The 19,611-nt window shown below is 47.8% G+C and overlaps 1 protein-coding gene across 2 annotated transcripts in view; it reads left to right on the top strand.

Annotated features, from left to right (window-relative positions):
* The window catches only part of LOC144686030 (calcium/calmodulin-dependent protein kinase type II subunit alpha), a 226,952-nt gene that overhangs the window by 144,990 nt on the left and 62,351 nt on the right, over nucleotides 1-19,611 (top strand). For both annotated transcript variants that reach the window (XM_078551175.1, XM_078551176.1), the window contains one exon: nucleotides 14,085-14,139. In XM_078551175.1, coding sequence (XP_078407301.1) covers nucleotides 14,085-14,139 — 55 coding nt within the window. The remainder of the gene's footprint in view (nucleotides 1-14,084; nucleotides 14,140-19,611) is intronic.

The following is a 19,611-nucleotide window of genomic DNA, read 5'->3' as shown; positions in this document are numbered from 1 at the left end:
TGCCCAGATGTGGGATTGAGTGCCCAGATGTGGGAGAGAGTGCCCAGGTGGAGGATGGAGTGCCCAGGCAGAGGAGGGAGTGCCCAGGCAGAGGAGGGAGTGCCCAGATGTGGGAGGGAGTGCCCAGATGTGGGAGGGAGTGCCCAGGCCCTGTTTTGATTTTACGAGTTTGGTGGTTTTGGAAAGGGCTGTTCCGAGCATTGCTGCCCCTGCTGGAAAACCCTAAACCTGAACACCCAGATATGTCAGCACCTTTAACATAAGACAGTTAAATTAATGGCTGTTGGGGTTTAAATGGTGCATGTGCCCTACCAATATCCACCATAGGACACCCCGATATCAGCCACACAAAGCAGGCGGACTCTTGGCTTTGAGTGCGATGATGCTCAGCTTTTGCAGTCATGGACAGCGTCACAGCCCAGCCTAATCCTGCCCTCGACATGCATACACAGTACGAGTTTTCTTCTAATGCAGGACAGGAATCAGGAGCCAGAGCCTTGGACGATTTTTTTTTTAAAATTCCCTCTGAAACTGCAGCCAGACGGGCTGTGATTCACAAACTGCCCACAGACCCGAGCCGAGGATAGACTATCAGACCTTTCAGATTTGAGCACTCAGGCAACCCCCTTTACCCACTGAGTTATTGGGACGTTCAACCCACTGAATCCTCGTTTCCATTTCGAACCATTCTTCAGTAATGTCAGTAACTTTGCAACAGATGTATTTTAATACATTGTTTGTGATGTCATGCAGCAGAACTTATTGTTCCAGATCGAAGATCTGTAAGATATGGAGCTAGCCCTACAGTATGGTTTCCTCTAAATTATATATCAACCCTCTCCTGTCCATCAAAACAACAACAGTGTGCACCTTCGTTGCACCTTTAACATAGTAAAATGTCCCAAGTCGCTTCTCAGAAGTGTTATCAGACAACGTTTGACATCCAGACCACGTAAGGAGATACTGGGACAAATAAAAGTTTGGCCAAGAAGGTTACTTTTACAGACCATCGTAAAGGAGGAAAGTGAGATGGGGAGGGGTCGATGTGTAAGGAGGGAATTCGAGTTCAGGGTCCAGGCACTAAATGGTAGAGCGATTAAAATCAGGGATCCTCAAGGCCAGAATTGGAACAGCATAGAGGGTTACAGGTATGATCATACTGGTTGTGTGGTTGCTGGCTTCTGGCTGCCGTGACTTATCCTAGCTAGAAAGACTGTAGTCTTACTATGGTACTTGCTTCAAACTGGTTTATTAACACTTATATGTCAGACCGGTTACAGAACAGGTTTGTCTCTCCTGAGTACAGAATGTTCCATCCTCTCTCCTGAATGTCAGGCACATGACTGCTGATGTCACTGATGTATCATAGTATACACCAGTCATTAGCATAGCTATTCTGTTAACCCATCACGCTACAGCAGGGCTGGAGAAGGTTCCAGAAATCGGAAGGAGTGAGATCGTAGATGGATTCGAAAACAAAAATTGGAACTTTAAACATGAAAGTCACCACAAAAAGGTCCAGACATAATTGGGGTCATGCACGATTTGAAGTCTCTGACCTGGGGCTCTCTTTGGGATGGCAAGTAGCATTCAGGTCAAGGCGAGGGTTGCTAACTCTGCTGGACATATTCCTGGATGTTTTTCAATCACATTTTTTTATCCATTCGTGGGAATTGGGTATTGCTGGCAAGTTAGCATTTATTGCCCATCCCTTATTGCTCTTGAGAAGGTGGTGGTGAGCTGCAGGCCCTGTAGTGTAGGTACACCTACAGTGCTGTTAGGGAGGGAGTTCCAGGATTTTGACCCGGTGACAGTGAAGGAATGGTGATATTCTTCCAGGTCAGGATGGTGAGTGACTTGGAGGGGAACTTCCAGGTGTTGGTGTTCCCAAGTGGTGTTCTGCTGCCCTTGTCCTTCCATATGGTAGCGGTTGTGGGTTTGGAAGGTGCTGTCTAAGGAGTCTTGGTGAATTCCTGCAATGCATCTTGTAGATGGCACACACTGCTGCGACTGTGAGTCAGAGGTAGAGGGAGTGAATGATTGTGGATGGGGTGTCAATCAAGCGGCCTGTTTTGTCCTGGAAGGTGTCAAGCATCTTGAGTGTTGTTGGAGCTGCACTCATCCAGGCAAGTGGGGAGTATTCCATCACACTCCTGACTTGTGCCTTGTAGATGGTGGACAGGTTTTGGGGAGCCAGGAGGTGAGTTACTCATTGCAGGATTCCTAGCCTCTGACCTGCTCTTGTAGCCACAGTATTTATATGGCTAGTCCAGTTCAGTTTCTGGTTAATGGTAACCCCAGGAATTTTGATAGTGGGGGATTCAGCGATGGTAATGCCATTGAATGTCAAGGGGCAATGGTTAGATTCTCTCTTGTTGGAGATGGCCATTGCCTAGCACTTGTGTGGCATGAATGTTACTTGTCACTTGTCAGCACAAGCCTGGATATTGTCCAGGTCTTGCTGCATTTGGACATGGACTCCTTCAGTATCTGAGGAGTCGCGAATGGTGCTGAACATTGTGCAATCATCAGCGAACATCCCCACTTCTGACCTTACGATGGAAGGAAGGTCATTGGTGAAGCAGCTGAAGATGGTTGGGCTAAGGACACTACCCTGAGGAACTCCTGCAGTGATGTCCTGGAGCTGAGATGATTGACCTCCAACAATCACAACCATCTTCCAGAAAAGGCTTGGACTGACAAGTGGCAATTAACATTTGCGCCACACAAGTGCCAGGCAATGACCGTCTCCTACAAGACAGAGTCTAACCATCATCCCTTGACATTTAATGGCTTATCATCACTGAATCCCCCACTATCAACATCCTGGGGGTTACCATTGACCAGAAACTGAACTGGACTAGCCACATAAATACTGTGGCTACAAGAGCTGGGAGTCCTGAACTCCTGCTTCCAACCACCCTGTCCTAAGAGCATCTTCCATTGCTCATGTCTATCCTCAGGGTACCCTGCTTTCCCATTTGTTACCTGATTGGATGATACTTGTCAGTAAAATAGCCTCTTTTTCCATCACCAATATTTTTATAGTGAACCGGCAAAAGTATTCAAAGAAGCCATTCTCACCAAAACAGGGACATGCTGTAGCATACTGGACATATCACTGGATTAGCCATCAAAAGATGTGGGCTAATGATCAGGGACATGAGTTCAAATTCCATTAAGGCAGCTGAGGCATTTAAGTTCAATTAATTAAACAAGTTTGGAATAAATATGTTAGCATCAATTGTAAAAGCTCACCTGGTTCACTAATGCTCTAATGCAGAGCTGCCCCTCCGACAGTGTAGCACTCCCTCAGTATTGCCCCTCCGATAGTGCAGCGCTCCCTCAATACTGACCCTCTGACAGTGCAGCACTCCCTCAGTACTGACCCTCCGACGGTGCAGCACTCCCTCAGTACTGACCCTCCGACAGTGCAGCACTCCCTCAGTACTGACCCTCCGATAGTGCAGTACTCCCTCAGTACTGACCCTCCAACGGTGCAGCACTCCCTCAGCACTGACCCTCTGACAGTGCGGCGCTCCCTCAGTACTGACCCTCCGACAGTGCGGCGCTCCCTCAGTACTGACCCTCTGACCGTGCAGCACTCCCTCAGTACTAACCCTTTGACAGTGCAGCACTCCCTCAGTACTGACCCTCCGATAGTGCAGTACTCCCTCAGTACTGACCCTCCAACGGTGCAGCACTCCCTCAGCACTGACCCTCTGACAGTGCGGCGCTCCCTCAGTACTGACCTTCCGACAGTGCAGTACTCCCTCAGTACTAACCCTTTGACAATGCAGCACTCCCTCAGTACTGACCCTCCGACAGTGTAGCACTCCCTCAGTACTGACCCTCCTGCAGCAGTTCACGAGGCAGCTCACCTCCACCTTCTCAAGGGCAATTAGGGATAGGCTATAAATGCTGGCCCAGCCAGCGACGCCCACATCCCGTGAAAGAATAGATGAAAATCTAACTGGGCAAATCCTGCACCATCAGTCTCCTCCCCAAAATCAGAAAAGTGTTGGAAGGAGTCATCAACTCTGCCATCAAACATCGCCTACTCACTGATTACCTGCTCAACTGGCATTCTGTCAGAACCACTTGGCGAAAGCTTATAACGGGAGATGGTGGCGCAGTGGTGTTGTCACTGGGCTAGTACCCAGAGGCCCAGGCTAATGCTCTGGAAACATGGGTTCGAATGCCAGCAATGAATTAATAAATAAAAATCTGGAATGGAAAGCGGGTCTTAGTAATGGTGACCATGAAACTCTCATTTTACAGTCTCGCCCCACACCCCCCAACAGATGTGGCGAGCCATTTAAATCTCCATTCCGTCCAGCGAGACCGTGATATCCTGCCGGATGGGAGGGGGGCCTTAAAACCCTGGCCCATTATCAATTGTCTTAAAAACCCACCTGGTTCACTAATGTCCTTTAGGGGAAGGAAATCTGCCGTCCTTACCTGGTCTGAGCCTACATGTGACTCCAGACCCACAGCAACGTGGGTGACTCTTAACTGCCCAAGGAAATGACAATAACAAGCCACTCAGATCAAAGGCAATTAAGGGTCAACTACATTGCTGTGGGTCTGTGGGTGGACAGCGAATTCTGCCCATGCCAGCGACACTCACGTCCCATTAAAGAATAATATAAAAAAAGACATAGCCTTGACATGGATGCAGACCCCAGCAACCAAATGCAGTGAGCTCAGAGCAATTGCCTTTAGGCTGTGTCCAACAGCGTGGCGACACCAAGGACACCAGAGGTCGATAAGGGGTCAAAGAGGAAACTCTCCGTTGGCTGGGAATCATCGTGCCTGACACAAAGGAAGATCGTTGCCGTTTTTAAAATAAACATTTTGAATTGCCAACAGCCGGAGAAGAAACAATTTGCATTTCTCTTCACACTTTTCATGACCTCAGGGCATCCCAGAGCACTTTCCAGCCAGTTTAGTGTAGTCGCTACTGTAATGTAAGAAACATGGCAGATAACTTGCACACAGCAAGATCCCACAAGAAGCAATGAGACAGTGACCAGGTAATCTATTTTTTAGTGACACTGGATAAATATTTGGCCCCGGACCGAGGGGAACTCCCCTGTTTTTTCTTTGAAATCGCAGCTGTAGGATCTTTTACATCCACTTTTACTACAGGCCATGTGATCTTCCTTAGCACGTATTATTCTTAAAGGTACATGACACACAAAATAAAACCACAGTTACTACAATGACAAACTCAAGCCCCTGGACTCTAGGACTTGACGCTACGATGCACTGGCTCAGAGGCCAGGGAGTGCTACCCCCCACTGAGCCACAGAGAGTGTCAAGCCCACTTGAGGAGGCCTCTCAGTCTCAGCGAGCGAGAAAGGTGTTTGCTAACCGGCTTTTATCAAATGTCTGCTGAAAATTAAGACATATTAACTCCTGAGTCAGTTCCTTTACACATGAATTAAGCCACGTTCAAAACTCAATAACACGCTTGCTCGTTCTGACTCTTATCTTTCCTGACTCCATGCTATGTTTAATTGTAATAGTGTCTGACAATTGAAGCTTTTCTTTGGGAATTGACTGTAGGGAAATGGCTGCTCCCAGTGTGGAACTGAATACCCTATTACTTTCAGCTACAACCTCTGCAATCACCAGTGGCTTCTTATCTTTTGGTGTTCTTCTCTCTTAGGCGGCCCCTCGGGATTGAGGCTGACTTGCAATGAACTCTGGTTCGTTGAGTTCTGAGATGGCGGATAAGTCCAGTACACGACGTACATACTCAGACCTGTGGGGCAGGTGGCGCTGGGAGAGTAGGGTAGATGAGGTGGTTTGGAGCGCTCCCTCCAGCACCTCGCCCCCCCTGCACATTCCCGACAAAGTCACTCGATGTGCTCGGTGCCTTCCCGGGTGAGACTTCGCCGTTTTGTTTCCGTCACAAGCCAGGGACTCCCCTGGCTCGGTGGGGATTGTTTGATCTCTTTAGGGATGCCTTGATGACATCGCTAACGTGATTCCACCTGGGAGGCCCTGCCACGACTGAGTTCAGAATAAACAAAAACAGAATTACCTGGAAAAACTCAGCAGGTCTGGCAGCATCGGCGGAGAAGAAAAGAGTTGACGTGTCGAGTCCTCACGACCTTTCAACAGAACTGAGTATAGTTAGGAGAGAGGTGAAATATAAGCTGGTTTAAGGTGGGGGGAGAGAAGTTGGGGTGGAGGGTGGTTGTAGGGACAAGCGAGCAGTGATAGGAGCAGATAATCAAAAGATGTCACAGACAAAAGGATCAAAGAGGTGTTGAAGGTGGTGATATTATCTAAGAAAAGTGCTAATTAAGAGTGGATGGCAGGACACTCAAGGTACAGCTCTAGTGGGGGTGGGGTGGAAAGACTAACAGGGCATTAAAGGTATAGATTTAAAAATAATGGAAATAGGTGGGAAAAGAAAAATCTATATAAATTATTGGAAAAAACAAAATCCGCAGTTTTTTGTTTTTATCTCTGAGTTCAGAATAACGCAGTTGCTCCGGGAGTCTGGTGTCAGGCATATGATCGACATGTCCCACCCAGCGGTTTTGAGTGGTTAGCGCCTCGATGCTGGGGGAGTTGGCTTAGGAGAGGACGCTGCTGTCGGACCCCCTTTCTTGCCACCGGATTTGGAGAATCTTGGAATTTTGGAATTACCGCCCCCCCCTCCCCTCACAAAGAGACAAGAATTGTTCAATTCTTTGATCAATCGCATCTTAATTCCATCCAGGCTGGTGACTTCAATAGTTAATTCCAATTAAAGAATTTAAAGAGATCATTCAGCCCATCACACCTGTTCAAGTGCTAGCACTTCCCGTCTTTGCCTCTCTCCATCTCTCTCTTTGTCTCTGTCTCTCTCTCTCTCTCCCCCTCTCTTTCTTTCTCTCTCCATCTCTATCTCTCTCTCTGGTGTCCTGGGCCAACATTTACCCCTCAACTAAAATCACACACAAAAATCATATTATCTGATTCATTGATGTATTTGTTGTTTAATTAATTAACTTCATGTTCATCTGCATAAATTGCTCTTCAGAAGAAATTGAGGGGCTGGGGAAGTGTTGTTTGTTGCCCTGCAAATATGATTGGGTGCTATATAAATGCATCTTTCTTCAAACAGCAGCATCAGTTTAAATGCTGGGCAGGCATGATCAGTGGAGCGTCGAGAGATTAGTCCCCAGATCTCTACAGCTTCCACTTTCAGAATACTGTACCATATGGAAGATCTCAGCCGAGACATTAGTGATTTGCCTGTTTTTCAGGCACAGTGTGACCAAATACGAAGGCCCACCATGTTGGGTAAGGAGGTTGTGCTTTACATCTGGACCTGTCCTCCATTTTGGAGCTGTTTAGCGCTCCGTTAAACTGACCAATTAGATACAAGAATATCCCTCACCCCCACGTACCCATCTCCTCTCCTTATCCCTCAATCCCCCCCACCCACGTTCACCTAGACCCCTTGCCCCCACCTTCCCACCATATCCCACACCACCACCTACTCATCTTCCCCCATATCCCAAAACACTACCTACTCCCCTTGTCTTCATATCCCTCAACCCTCCAACCACCTTTGCCTCATATCCCACACCCCCATCTACCCACCTTCTACCCATATACCTCGCCCCCACCTTCTCCCCTTATCCTTCACCCCCACCTTCTCCCCACATCCGTCACACCCACCTACCCACCTTCTCCCCATTATTCCTCACCCCCACCTACCCTTCTCCCCATATCCCTCACCCCACCTTCTTCCCATTTCCCTCACCCCACCTTCTTCCCATATCCCTCACCCCCACCTACCCACCTTCTTCCCATATCCCTCACCCCCACCTACCCTTCTCCCCATATTCCTCACCCCACCTTCTTCCCATTTCCCTCAGCCCACCTTCTTCCCATATCCCTCACCCCCACCTACCCACCTTCTTCCCATATCCCTCAGCCCCACCTACCCACTTTCTCCCCATATCCCTTACCCCACCTTCTCCCCATATCCCTCACCCCAACCTACCCACCTTCTCCCCATATCCCTCACCCCCACCTTCTCCTAAATCTCTCACTCCATCTACCCACCTTCTCCCCATATCCTTCACCCCCACCCACCCACCTTCTCCTAAATCTCTCACTCCATCTACCCACATCCTACCCCATATCTCTCACCCCACTTACCCACCTTCTCCCCCATATCCCTCACCCCCCCCCACCCACCTTCACCCCCACCTTCTCCCCATATCCCTCACCCCCATATTCTCCCCATATCCCTCACCCCCCATCTACCCACCTTCTTCCCTTATCCCTCACTCCCAGCTTCTCCCAAATCTCTCATCCCCACCTACCCACCTCACCTCCCTATCCCTCACCCTCACCTACCCACCTTCTCCCCTTACCCTTCAAATCTTGCTTCCTTCAGAAACACAGCTATTTTCCTATTTATTTTTGGCAGCTTACTATCCCTCTGCAATAACTCATTACAGACAGGAAATAGAGAGGAGGAAGAAATGGGTAATTTTCAGGTGGGCAGGCTGTGACTAGTGTGGGACCACAAGTATCAGTGCTTGGGCCCCAGCTATTCACAATCTGTATCAATTATTTGGATTTGGGGATTAAATGTAACATTTCCAAGTTTGCAGATGACACAAAGCTAGGTGGACGTGTGAGTTGTGAGGAGGATGCAAAGGCGCTTCAAGGATATTTGGAGAGGCTAAGTGAGTGGGCAAAAATTTGGCACAGATAATAGTGGAGAATTGTGAGATTATCCACTTTGATAGGAAAAACAGAAATACGGAGTATTTCTTAAATGGTGAGAGGCTGGGAAGTGTTGAACTTCAGAGGGACTTGGGTGTCCTTGTTCATGAGTCTCTGAAAGCTAACATGCAGGTGCAGCAAGCAATTAAGAAGGCAAACAGTGTGTTGGTCTTTATTACAAGAGGATTTGGGTACAAGAATAAAAATGTCTTACTGCAATTATATAGAGCCTCGGTGAGACCTTACCTGGAATATTGTGTGCAGTTTTGGTCTCCTTACCTAAGGAAAGATATGCTAGCCATCGAGGGAGTGCAACGAAGGTTCACCTTCGGCCTGTCCGCAAGCATGACCCAGACCTCCCTGTCGCTTGCCATTTCAACACTCCACCCTGCTCTCATGCCCACATGTCTGTCCTTGGCCTGCTGCATTGTTCCACTGAAGCTCAACGCAAACTGGAGGAACAGCACCTCATCTTCCGACTAGGCACTTTACATCCTGCCGGATTTAACATTGAGTTCAACAACTTCATATCATAAACTCTCTCCTCCCTCCTCACCCCTTTTTGGTCCCCTTTCTTCAAATGTTTATTTTTAAAATTTTTATATATATTTTTTCCCCACCTATTTTTATTATTATTATTTTTAAAATTTATTTCCATTCATTGTTTTATCCCCACCTTTTAGCCCATTTTGATCTTTTTTCCCACACCGTCCCCCCACCCCATCCCCAATAGGACCATCTGTCACTTGCTCATCCTGCTTTCTACTCTTAATGTTACCATTAGCACCTCCTTTAGCCAGTATCACCACCATCAACACCCCTTCCACCTTTTGTTTATGACATCTTTTGCAATCTCTCCTTTGCCTCCACCTATCACTGGCCTTCTATCCAGCTTCACCTGCCCCACCCCCCCTTAAACAGTATATATTTCATCACATTCTTACTTCTCTTTAGTTCTGTAGAAGAGTCATACGGACTCGAAACACTAACTCTGTCTTCCCACAGATGCTGTCAGACCTGCTGAGTCTTTCCAACAATTTTTGTTTTTGTTTCACCAAACTAATTGCTGGAATGGAGAGATCGTCCTGTGAGGAAGGATTAAATAGACTGGGCCTTTATTCTCTGAGTGAAAGCAAAATACCGCAGATGCTGGAAATCTGAAACAAAAGCAGAAAATGCTGGAAAAACTCAGCAGGTCTGACAGCTTCTGCGGAGAGAAAAAAACACGGAGTTAGCGTTTCCAGTCCTTATGACCCTTCTTCAGAGCCAAAAAGAGCCTTTAGCTCTGAAGAAGAGTCATAAGGACTCAAAACATTAACTCGCTTTATTCTCTGGAGTTTAGAAGAATGAGAGATGATCTCATTCAAACATACAAAATTCTCACAGCACTCGTCAAGATAGATGCAGGAAAGATGTTTCCCCTGGTCGGGTGCGTAGAACCAGTGGGGCACAGTCTCAGAATAAGGGGCAAGGCCATTTAGGACTGAGATGAGGAGGAATTTCTTCACTCAGAGGGTGGAGAATCTTTGGAATTCTCTGCCCTAGAGGGCTGGGGAGGCTCAGTCATTGAGCACGTTCAAGGCCATGATCGATAGATTTCTACAGATTAAAAACGTCAAGGGGAGGACTTCCCCCTCTTCGAGCAGGCAGGCCCGGGAGCGGCCGCTAAGCTGACCACCGCCCGCGATCAGGCCCCAACCACGATTTCATGCTGGCTGCCCGTGAATGGCGCGCTGAAACGCTCAGCGCTGCCTAGATGGTCGGTGGGGAGGTGGGGGGGGGGGGGGGGGTTGTTGGAGGAGGGCAGGTGTGGAAGTCAGCGCATGCGCACAAGTGCACTCACAGAAAGACCCCTGAAGGCACAGAGCTGCCTCAGGTAGCTCAAGATTTCTAACTTCACAAATAAAGATTTTAAAATGAAGCAAAACATGTCCCCTCATGTGACTCTGTCACACGAGTAGGGACGTGTTGCAGATGAATTTTAAAAGTTTTTATTGTTTTTTTAAATCAATGGTTGGAACCTCGTCCCGCCCGAGGATGAGGTTTCGCAAAAAAACGTAAAGGCCGCTTGGCCTTTTCACCCGCCCGCCAACCATAAGGTTGGGCGGGCGGCAAAAAATTCAATTCAATTTATTGACTGAGGGCCTTAATAGGCCTCTTGATTGTCGGCGGGCGCGCTGCTGCCTCTCGCGCCCGCCCGCCGACCGAAGTATCGCCCGAGTACGCAACAACGCCAGGACCCTCGCCCGATGTCATCACGCGCTATTTTTCTCCCATTCGGGTTGGGCGTACGCCCGCCCAACGAGGGAAAAATTCTGCCCTAAAGGGATATGTGGATAGTGCAGGAAAATGTTGTTGAAGTAGAAGATCAACCAGGATCTCATTAAATGGCGGGTCAGGCTCAGAAGGCTGAATGGCCTAGTCCTACTCCTATTTCTTATGTTCTTATTCCACAGTTTGGTTGCCCTTTGGGATAAAGTTCCCTTCTTACTGCTGCCCCACTCCATTTGAACTGATTGCCTGGTATTTGACTTCAAGCCCCATGAGCCTGGGCCAACTGGTGTTTCACTGCTCTAGTTAAAATTTTTGGTGGGGTAACAGAGTAGGTTGATGAAGGGAATGCAATCGAGGTTGGCTACATGGATGTTAAGAAAGCTCTTGACTAAGTACCACATAGAAGGCTGGTTAACAAAATTGAGGCTCATGGAATAGAAGGGTCAGTGACAAATTGGATAAAACATTTGACTTACAGACAGAAAGCAGCAAGTCAAGGTAAAGGACTTTTTTCAGACTGGAGGCTAGTGGACGCTGATGACTGAGGGGAGGTTTGATAGAGGTGTACAAGATGAAGACAGGTTTAGCTAAGGTAGATAACGAAAAGCTGATCCCATTAGCTAATGGTACAAGGACTAGAGAACACAGATGTAAGCTCTTAGGCAGGAGATGCAAGGGAGGGGCAATGTGAGGAAGTACTTTTTTTACACAGTGACTGGTAATGGCCTGGAACTCGCTGCCTACGAAGGTGGTGGAAGCGAGAATGATTTCAAAAGGAAATTGAATAGGTATTTGAGGGAAATAAACTTGCAAGGCTATGGGGATAGAGCAGGGGAATGGAAATGATTGGATTGCTCTGCAGAGAGTGGGCATAGACTCGATGGGCCAAATGGGCCTCCTTCCATGACCTAAGGACTCTATGAATTCTCTCAATCTCTTCCCAGTTTTTAAAGTTTCACTTAGGAAAGCTCACTAAAGTCAAGGAAAGAAAATTCAGGCGGGTGTGTGATGAGTGGGATGTGTAAATAACAGGGGTTGTATAATGGGTGGGTGTATAAGAGGCAGGTGTTTAACGGGGTGTGTGTGCAATGAGCAGATGTATAGCCCACTATAGCCTGTGTAGCAAACAAACAATTGTGTCGCAGAGGGATAATTCTGTTAAGCACAGACAGAGATGGGGGAAATCCCAGAACCTTTGCTGATCACTGATGAAGCTGTAAAGCTCTGGAAGCATCAGGTACCTGTGCAAGGGTGAGCCAAACAGATTGACTGCATGCTCTGTCTCTCATCTTCAAAACACCACCTCAAATTCTGTATTGTTTTGGACCATACCTAACCCCAATGAGAGAGAAAAGAAACCTCCTTCCCAAAGTTAGAGACGGAGAAAGGAGTTTCCCTGATCGGCAAGTAGGGGCTGGTGGGAATGGCCAGTGGGGTTAAGGAGTGAGGGGTGGTTAGGATTTAATGACAGGATGTAAGAAGCTGGTTAAACTTTCTGAAATGGCCGGACTTGTAAATGAGGGCTGTTGCGAATATCTAGCTCATAATTCATATGTTCTAGAATATAATTTATAGCTTTAGGAATTGAAGTTTTAACTGTAGAAAAATGGGAGCATCTGATTGAAAAACTGGTTTAAAAAAAACAACCAATTCTGATGTAAATGCAACTCAAACAAGCCCAGGTTTAATTAACATAGGTTTAATTAGTCTTACAAGGTCCGAATTGATAGTGAAAATAAAACTTAAACAATGGATGTCACATCTCTGGACCTCATCGGGGAACCAGGGAGACTCAAGAGAGGGCAGTTACATCCATTAGAAATATAAAGTTATTCACATGGGTTGCAGAATCAAAAGTTATGTTGAAGGTAAAATAATTTGTTTACATTTCTGTTTGAGACCATCCTGAAGTATGCCACATTGTCAGAGAGATGGGCTGTGGGGACAGAACGTTCTTTTGTTTAAGTTTTCTGGATGCTTGTTCAAAAGCAGACAGTCGCAGTTTTGCTTTGGTGCAGGCTGCATCTCACTGGCTTGAGAGAGCCAACAGGATTTTTAGTCAGGCCCGCACTTTAAGCGGAGAAAATGCTAACTTTATCATTCACCGCGCGGAGTTTGGATGGGGCTCAAGATTACTTTGGATTCCATGAGGGAAATAGCAGCTGGAAGGTTTGCTTAGCTTGCAACTAGAGGAAGAAATCTACAGTGGTCCTCACAGACCCTTCTGGCAGAAAGCGGTCAGCAGAGCTTGCCTGGAAGCTGTGAGAAGGGCAGTCGGGTATCTGCGGGCAACCAGGACAAGGAGCTGAGGCATCGACAGTGGTGAGGTCTTAAATAAAAGTTGGAGGGTCACTTAGCCAAAAAGCTAACGGAAGGATCCCCATAAAACGTTACCTCAGGGAATAGCTGGAACACTGAAGAGAACAAAAGTGAATTCCGGAGGGCTGTGGCATACCTTGTGGGTCGGTACCTAAAGAAGTGGATGAGCCTTCAAGATTGTTGTAATGTATAAGGTAATTGTTGGGAGGAAGCAAAAAATAGAACTGAGTTCATATCACAAGTAATTATAAAATATGGTGTTGTTAATAGTACGTGCTTAGTTTAATTCTTATGCACAATAAAGTTTGGTTTTGTTTAAAAACATGAGATCTTGTGGCAGAGTTCTGTCAGTTAATCATGGGATGTTCAGATTTCTCTTTAACCATGAATGGTCCCTAACAGGATCGTAACAGGGCCGCCTTTGTAATTGACACCTACAGTGTTGCCAAATAATCAGTGCTCTCTGCCCAAGATAGGCAACTGCCTGTGCTAAACATGGTTGGTGGTTGTGGGGGGGGGTGGGGGGAAACAGTTGCAGGGAAAGTACAGCTGGAGCGAGACTAACTGGATTGCTCCTGGAAAGAGTAAATGGACCGAATGGACTCCTGTCCATGATGAACTATGATTCTATGGTGTAAGTGGCAGGGGCTGTATGATTAATTGCACTGGGGTCCTAATGGTCACCAGCCTGTTAACTCACCTGTCCTTTTTATTCATCTACGTTGTTCTTTGTTGTTTTACAGTGAGACTGCATGACAGTATAGCTGAGGAGGGCCACCACTATCTGATTTTTGACTTGTAAGTAGAACATTCATTTTTTTAAAACTTTACATTTAATAGTCACGTTCAGCTGCTTATTTATTCCAGCAATAAATTCTAGAAGCTCGTTCTATAAACTTGGGTAGCTCTCTCACCTCTGAGTCAGAAGGTCGTGGGTTCGAGCCCCACTCCAGAGTCTGGAGCCTCCAGGCTGACACTCCCATTACGGATACTGAGGAAGTATTGTTCTGTCGGAATGGCAGTACCAAAGGAGTTCTGCACTGCCACAGGGAAAGTACTGAGGGAGTGCTACATTGTCAGAGGGGCAGTTCTGAGGGAGTACAGCACTGTAAGAGGATCAGCACTGAGGGAATGCTGTACTGTCGGAGGGAAAGTGCTGAGGCAGTGTGGTACTGTCAGAGGGTCAGTACTTAGGCAGTGCTAAACCGTTAAATGGGCAGTAGTGAGGGAGTGCTGCACTGTCAGAAGGAAAGTACTGAGGGAGTGTGGTACTGTTGGAGGATCAGTACTGAGGGAGTGCTGCACCAATGGAGCGTCAGTACTGAGGTACTGCTGCACTGTTGGAAGAGCTGCTCTTAGGGAGTGCTGCACTGTCAGAGGGAAAGTACTGAGGGAGTGCTGCACTGTTGGAGGGGACGTTCTGAGGGAGTGCTGCACTCTCAGAGGGTCTGTACTAAAGGAGCACTGCACTGTCAGAGGGGCAGTACAGAGGGAGCGCTGCACTGTCAGAGGGGCAGCATGGAGGGAGTGCTGCACTGAGGGAGGCTTCGTACTGAGGGAGTGCTGCACGGTCGGAAGAGCAGTTCTTAGGGACTGCTGCACTATCAGAGGTGCAGTACTGAGGGAGTGCTGTGTTGTCGGAGGGTCAGTACTGAGGGAGTGCTGCATTGTTGGAGGGTCAGTACTGAGGGAGTGCTGCACTGTCAGAGGCAGCACTGAGGGAGTGCTGCATTGTCAGAGGGTCAGTACTGAGGGAGTGCTGCACTGTCAGAGGGTCAGTACTGAGGGAGTTCTGCACTGTCAGAGGCAGCACTGAGGGAGTGCTGCATTGTCAGAGGGTCAGTACTGAGGGAGTGCTGCACTGTCAGAGGGGCAGTACTGAGGGAGTTCTGCACTGTCAGAGTGGCAGCACTGACTGAGCGCAGAACTACCAGAGGGTCAGTGCTATACTGTTAGAGGGGCAGTAGTGAGGGAGTGCTGCACTGTCAGAAGGAAAGTACTGAGGGAGTGTGGTACTGTTGGAGGGTCAGTTCTAAGGGAGTGCTGCACCGATGGACGGTCAGTACTGAGGTACTGCTGCACTGTCAGAAGAGCAGCTCTTAGGGAGTGCTGCACTGTCAGAGGGGCAGTTGTGAGGGAGTGCTGCACTGTCGGAGGGGCAGTACTGAGGGTGTGCTGCACTGTCGGAGGGGCAGTACTGAGAGAGTGCTGCACTGTCAGAGCGGCAGAAATAATGGAGCGCTGCAGTGTCAGAGGGACAGTACTGAGGGAGTGCTGCACTGTCAGAGGGTCAGTACTGAGGGAGTTCTGCACTGTCAGAGGCAGCACTGAGGGAGTGCTGCATTGTCAGAGGGGCAGTACTGAGGGAGTGCTGTGTTGTCGGAGGGTCAGTACTGAGGGAGTGCTGCATTGTTGGAGGGTCAGTACTGAGGGAGTGCTGCACTGTCAGAGGCAGCACTGAGGGAGTGCTGCATTGTCAGAGGGTCAGTACTGAGGGAGTGCTGCACTGTCAGAGGGTCAGTACTGAGGGAGTTCTGCACTGTCAGAGGCAGCACTGAGGGAGTGCTGCATTGTCAGAGGGTCAGTACTGAGGGAGTGCTGCACTGTCAGAGGGGCAGTACTGAGGGAGTTCTGCACTGTCAGAGTGGCAGCACTGACTGAGCGCAGAACTACCAGAGGGTCAGTGCTATACTGTTAGAGGGGCAGTAGTGAGGGAGTGCTGCACTGTCAGAAGGAAAGTACTGAGGGAGTGTGGTACTGTTGGAGGGTCAGTTCTAAGGGAGTGCTGCACCGATGGACGGTCAGTACTGAGGTACTGCTGCACTGTCAGAAGAGCAGCTCTTAGGGAGTGCTGCACTGTCAGAGGGGCAGTTGTGAGGGAGTGCTGCACTGTCGGAGGGGCAGTACTGAGGGTGTGCTGCACTGTCGGAGGGGCAGTACTGAGAGAGTGCTGCACTGTCAGAGCGGCAGAAATAATGGAGCACTGCAGTGTCAGAGGGACAGTACTGAGGGAGTGCTGCACTGTCAGAGGGGCCATACTGAGGGAGTGCTGCACTGTCAGAGGGTCAGTTCTGAGTGAGCGCAACCAGAACAATCAGCTTGTCAGCAGGACATCAAGAGTTAATTTGTCACATGGGTAATGTACAAAAGGTAGAAAACTAAATTGGCGCTTTTGTCTAACATTTTATTAAATATAGTGAATGGAGAAAACTGAGAACCATGATTTTAAAATTCCCAATCTGACTTTGTCCCTCCCTATCTCTGTAACCACCACCAGCCTGTCAATCCTCATCACTCCTGCTCTCCTCCAATCCTGGCCTTGTCTGCATCCCTCATCTCTGCTCCACAACTGGTGGACCTGCTTTCCGTTGTCTAGGCCACAGGCTCTAAATCCCCACCCCAATCCTCTCTGCCTCTGTCTGTCTCTTCCTCTCTCTCTGCCTCTCCACCTCTCTCCCCGTCTCTCTCTCTCTGCCCTCCTTGAAGATGCTCCTTAATACGCTTTTGGTCACCTGTTCTAAAGTCACCTCTTGTGACTGGGTGTCAGTTTTTGTTTGATAGTTGCTCCTTGGGATATGAATGGGCTATAAAAATGCAAGTAGTTGTTGAATGTCAGCAATCCAGGTAGGTTTTTGTGTCAGAACATTAGATATGCACCAAGCAAGCGTTTTGCTCATTTGCTTTTATTCTCTTGTAGATTTTATCTTTGCCTCAGGCAGCAGATTATGGTAGTTAGTCTGTCCGTGCACTGAAAACTAATGATAGGCCTTCAGAAGGAGTGGAGTCAATAAGTCAAATGGATTCCAATTGTTCAGCCCATTTATATTTTTATAGCCTTTGCTGTCCCTGGGATTGTATATCCATGTGTTTTCAGCCTCAGAACGAAAGGATAGAAAACAATCAACATTCATCGTTTATGCAACAAATAAACTGATGGATTTGTCATTCTCCATTTGGGTTTTAATTTGATGTAATTGGGTTAGCTGAGTTTAGTGACTCACCACAGACATCCCAAGGAGCCAGCCTACAGCAGAGGTTACATTTCTTTTCTGTCAGTTGTAACAGTACTGTGTCTCAGTGCGCTTTCTAACAGCCAACGTCCACTGCTCACTGCGGCCTGTAATATGGTATTAGTGTTACTTTAAATTGGCAGTTCTCTAGTAGTTTAATAATCTTACTTAGAAATTCCACAAGCTGGAATGGGAAGTGGAAAAGTGTCATACAGAGCTGCAGTGAACACTGTACTGAGGTTCGAGACTAAACCACACAAAACTGAAAATACCCTGTATCTAACCCCGTGCTGTACCTGGCCTGGGAGTGTTTGATGGGGACAGTGTAGAGGGAGCTTTACTCTGTGTCTAACCCTGTGCTGTACCTGCCCTGGGAGTGTTTGATGGGGACAGTGTAGAGGGAGCTTTACTCTGTATCTAACCCCATGCTGTACCTGTCCTGGGAGTGTGTTTGATGGGGACAGTGTAGAGGAAGCTTTACTCTGTATCTAACCCCGTGCTGTACCTGTCCTGGGATTGTTTGATGGGGACAGTGTAGAGGGAGCTTTACTCTGTATCTAACCCCATGCTGTACCTGTCCTGGGAGTGTTTGATAGGGACAGTGTAGAGGGAGCTTCACTCTGTATCGAACCAATATTGAAGTGATAGAAGGCCAAAGTATTAAAGTATTTATTCTCCAGTAAGATCTGTCATCTTGAAGAGAATAAAATTCAAAGAAAGTGAAGTGTCAGAATAAACAAAAGGACAAAATAAATCTTATCCAGGAACGAGGCAAAGTTCTGTGACATTTGATAGAACATTGAATAATCAAACATGCATATCCAACTGTTCCATGGAGAATGATTGAAGGAATGAACAATAGTTTGTGTGCACTGGGGCATGTGTACTGAATCTTTTCTAGTGCACCCCTCAGGCAATGGCATCATTTGAATATTTACCAGAGTTCTCAAGAAAGAAAGACTTATATTTATATAGCGTTTCTCACAGCTAATGAAGCTATTTTAATGAGTGCAGTCACTGATGTAACATATAAACCAATTTGTGCACAGCAAGGTCCCACAAACAGGAATATGATAATTGATCAGATCATTTTGTTTCTTGATGATGTTGATTGAGGGACAAACATTGGCATCAGGAAACCCATAGAGAACCAGCCTGCCCTTCACCAAAGTCATGGCCATGCGATCTTTAACATCTGTTTGGGAGAATAGACAGGGCCTCAGTGTAATATCTCATCTGAATGACAGTAGCTCCGACAGCGCAGCACTCCCTCAACACCTCGGAAGCCGGTGGCGTAGTGGTATTGTCACTGGACTGGTATTCCAGAGACCCAGGTTAATGCTCTGGGTTTGATTCCCACCATGGCAGATGGTGGAATTTGAATTCAATAAATAACTGGAATTAAAAGTCTAATAATGACCATGAAACGATTGTTGTAAAAACCCACCTGGTTCACTAATGCTCTTTAGGGAAGGAAACCTGCCATCCTTACCTGGTCTGGCATACATGTGACTGGACTCCCAATACATGTGACTCCAGACCCACAGCAATCCTCTGGGGATGGGCAATAAGTGCTAGCCAATGATGCCCACATCCCATGCGTGAATTAAAAAAAAAAGTCCTGACCCTCTGTCAAGTGCTGCACTCCCTCAGTACCACCCCACCAACAGTGCAGCACTCCCTCAGTACCACCCCACCAACAGTGCAGCACTCCCTCAGTACCACCCCACTAACAGTGCAGCACTCCATCAGTACCACCCCACCAACAGTGCAGCACTCCCTCAGTACCACCCCACCAACAGTGCAGCACTCCCTCAGTACCACCCCACCAACAGTGCAGCACTCCCTCAGTACCACCCCACCAACAGTGCAGCACTCCCTCAGTACCACCCCACCAACAGTGCAGCACTCCCTCAGTACCACCCCACCAACAGTGCAGCACTCCCTCAGTACCACTCCACCAACAGTGCAGCACTCCCTCAGTACCACCCCACCAACAGTGCAGCACTCCCTCAGTACCACCCCACCAACAGTGCAGCACTCCCTCAGTACTGTGCTGGAATGTCAGCCTAGATTTTTGTACTTGGAGTACGAGTGAGTGAGTGAGAGTGAGCCACGGAGCCACAGCTGACAACCCACAGTCTCCAACTGCTACTCTTCTCAGCTCAGAGAGCTGGGAGCAATAGAAAAACTTCATTCTAAATGATACCAACAGCACTCCCTGAGTGTGCCTGAAATCCTGCCGGGCGGGGAATGGTAA

The sequence above is a fragment of the Cetorhinus maximus genome, chromosome 10, assembly GCF_964194155.1.
Source record: "Cetorhinus maximus chromosome 10, sCetMax3.hap1.1, whole genome shotgun sequence".
NCBI classification, from domain to species: Eukaryota; Metazoa; Chordata; class Chondrichthyes; order Lamniformes; family Cetorhinidae; genus Cetorhinus; species Cetorhinus maximus.
This window is presented reverse-complemented; position numbering and strand designations above follow the sequence as displayed.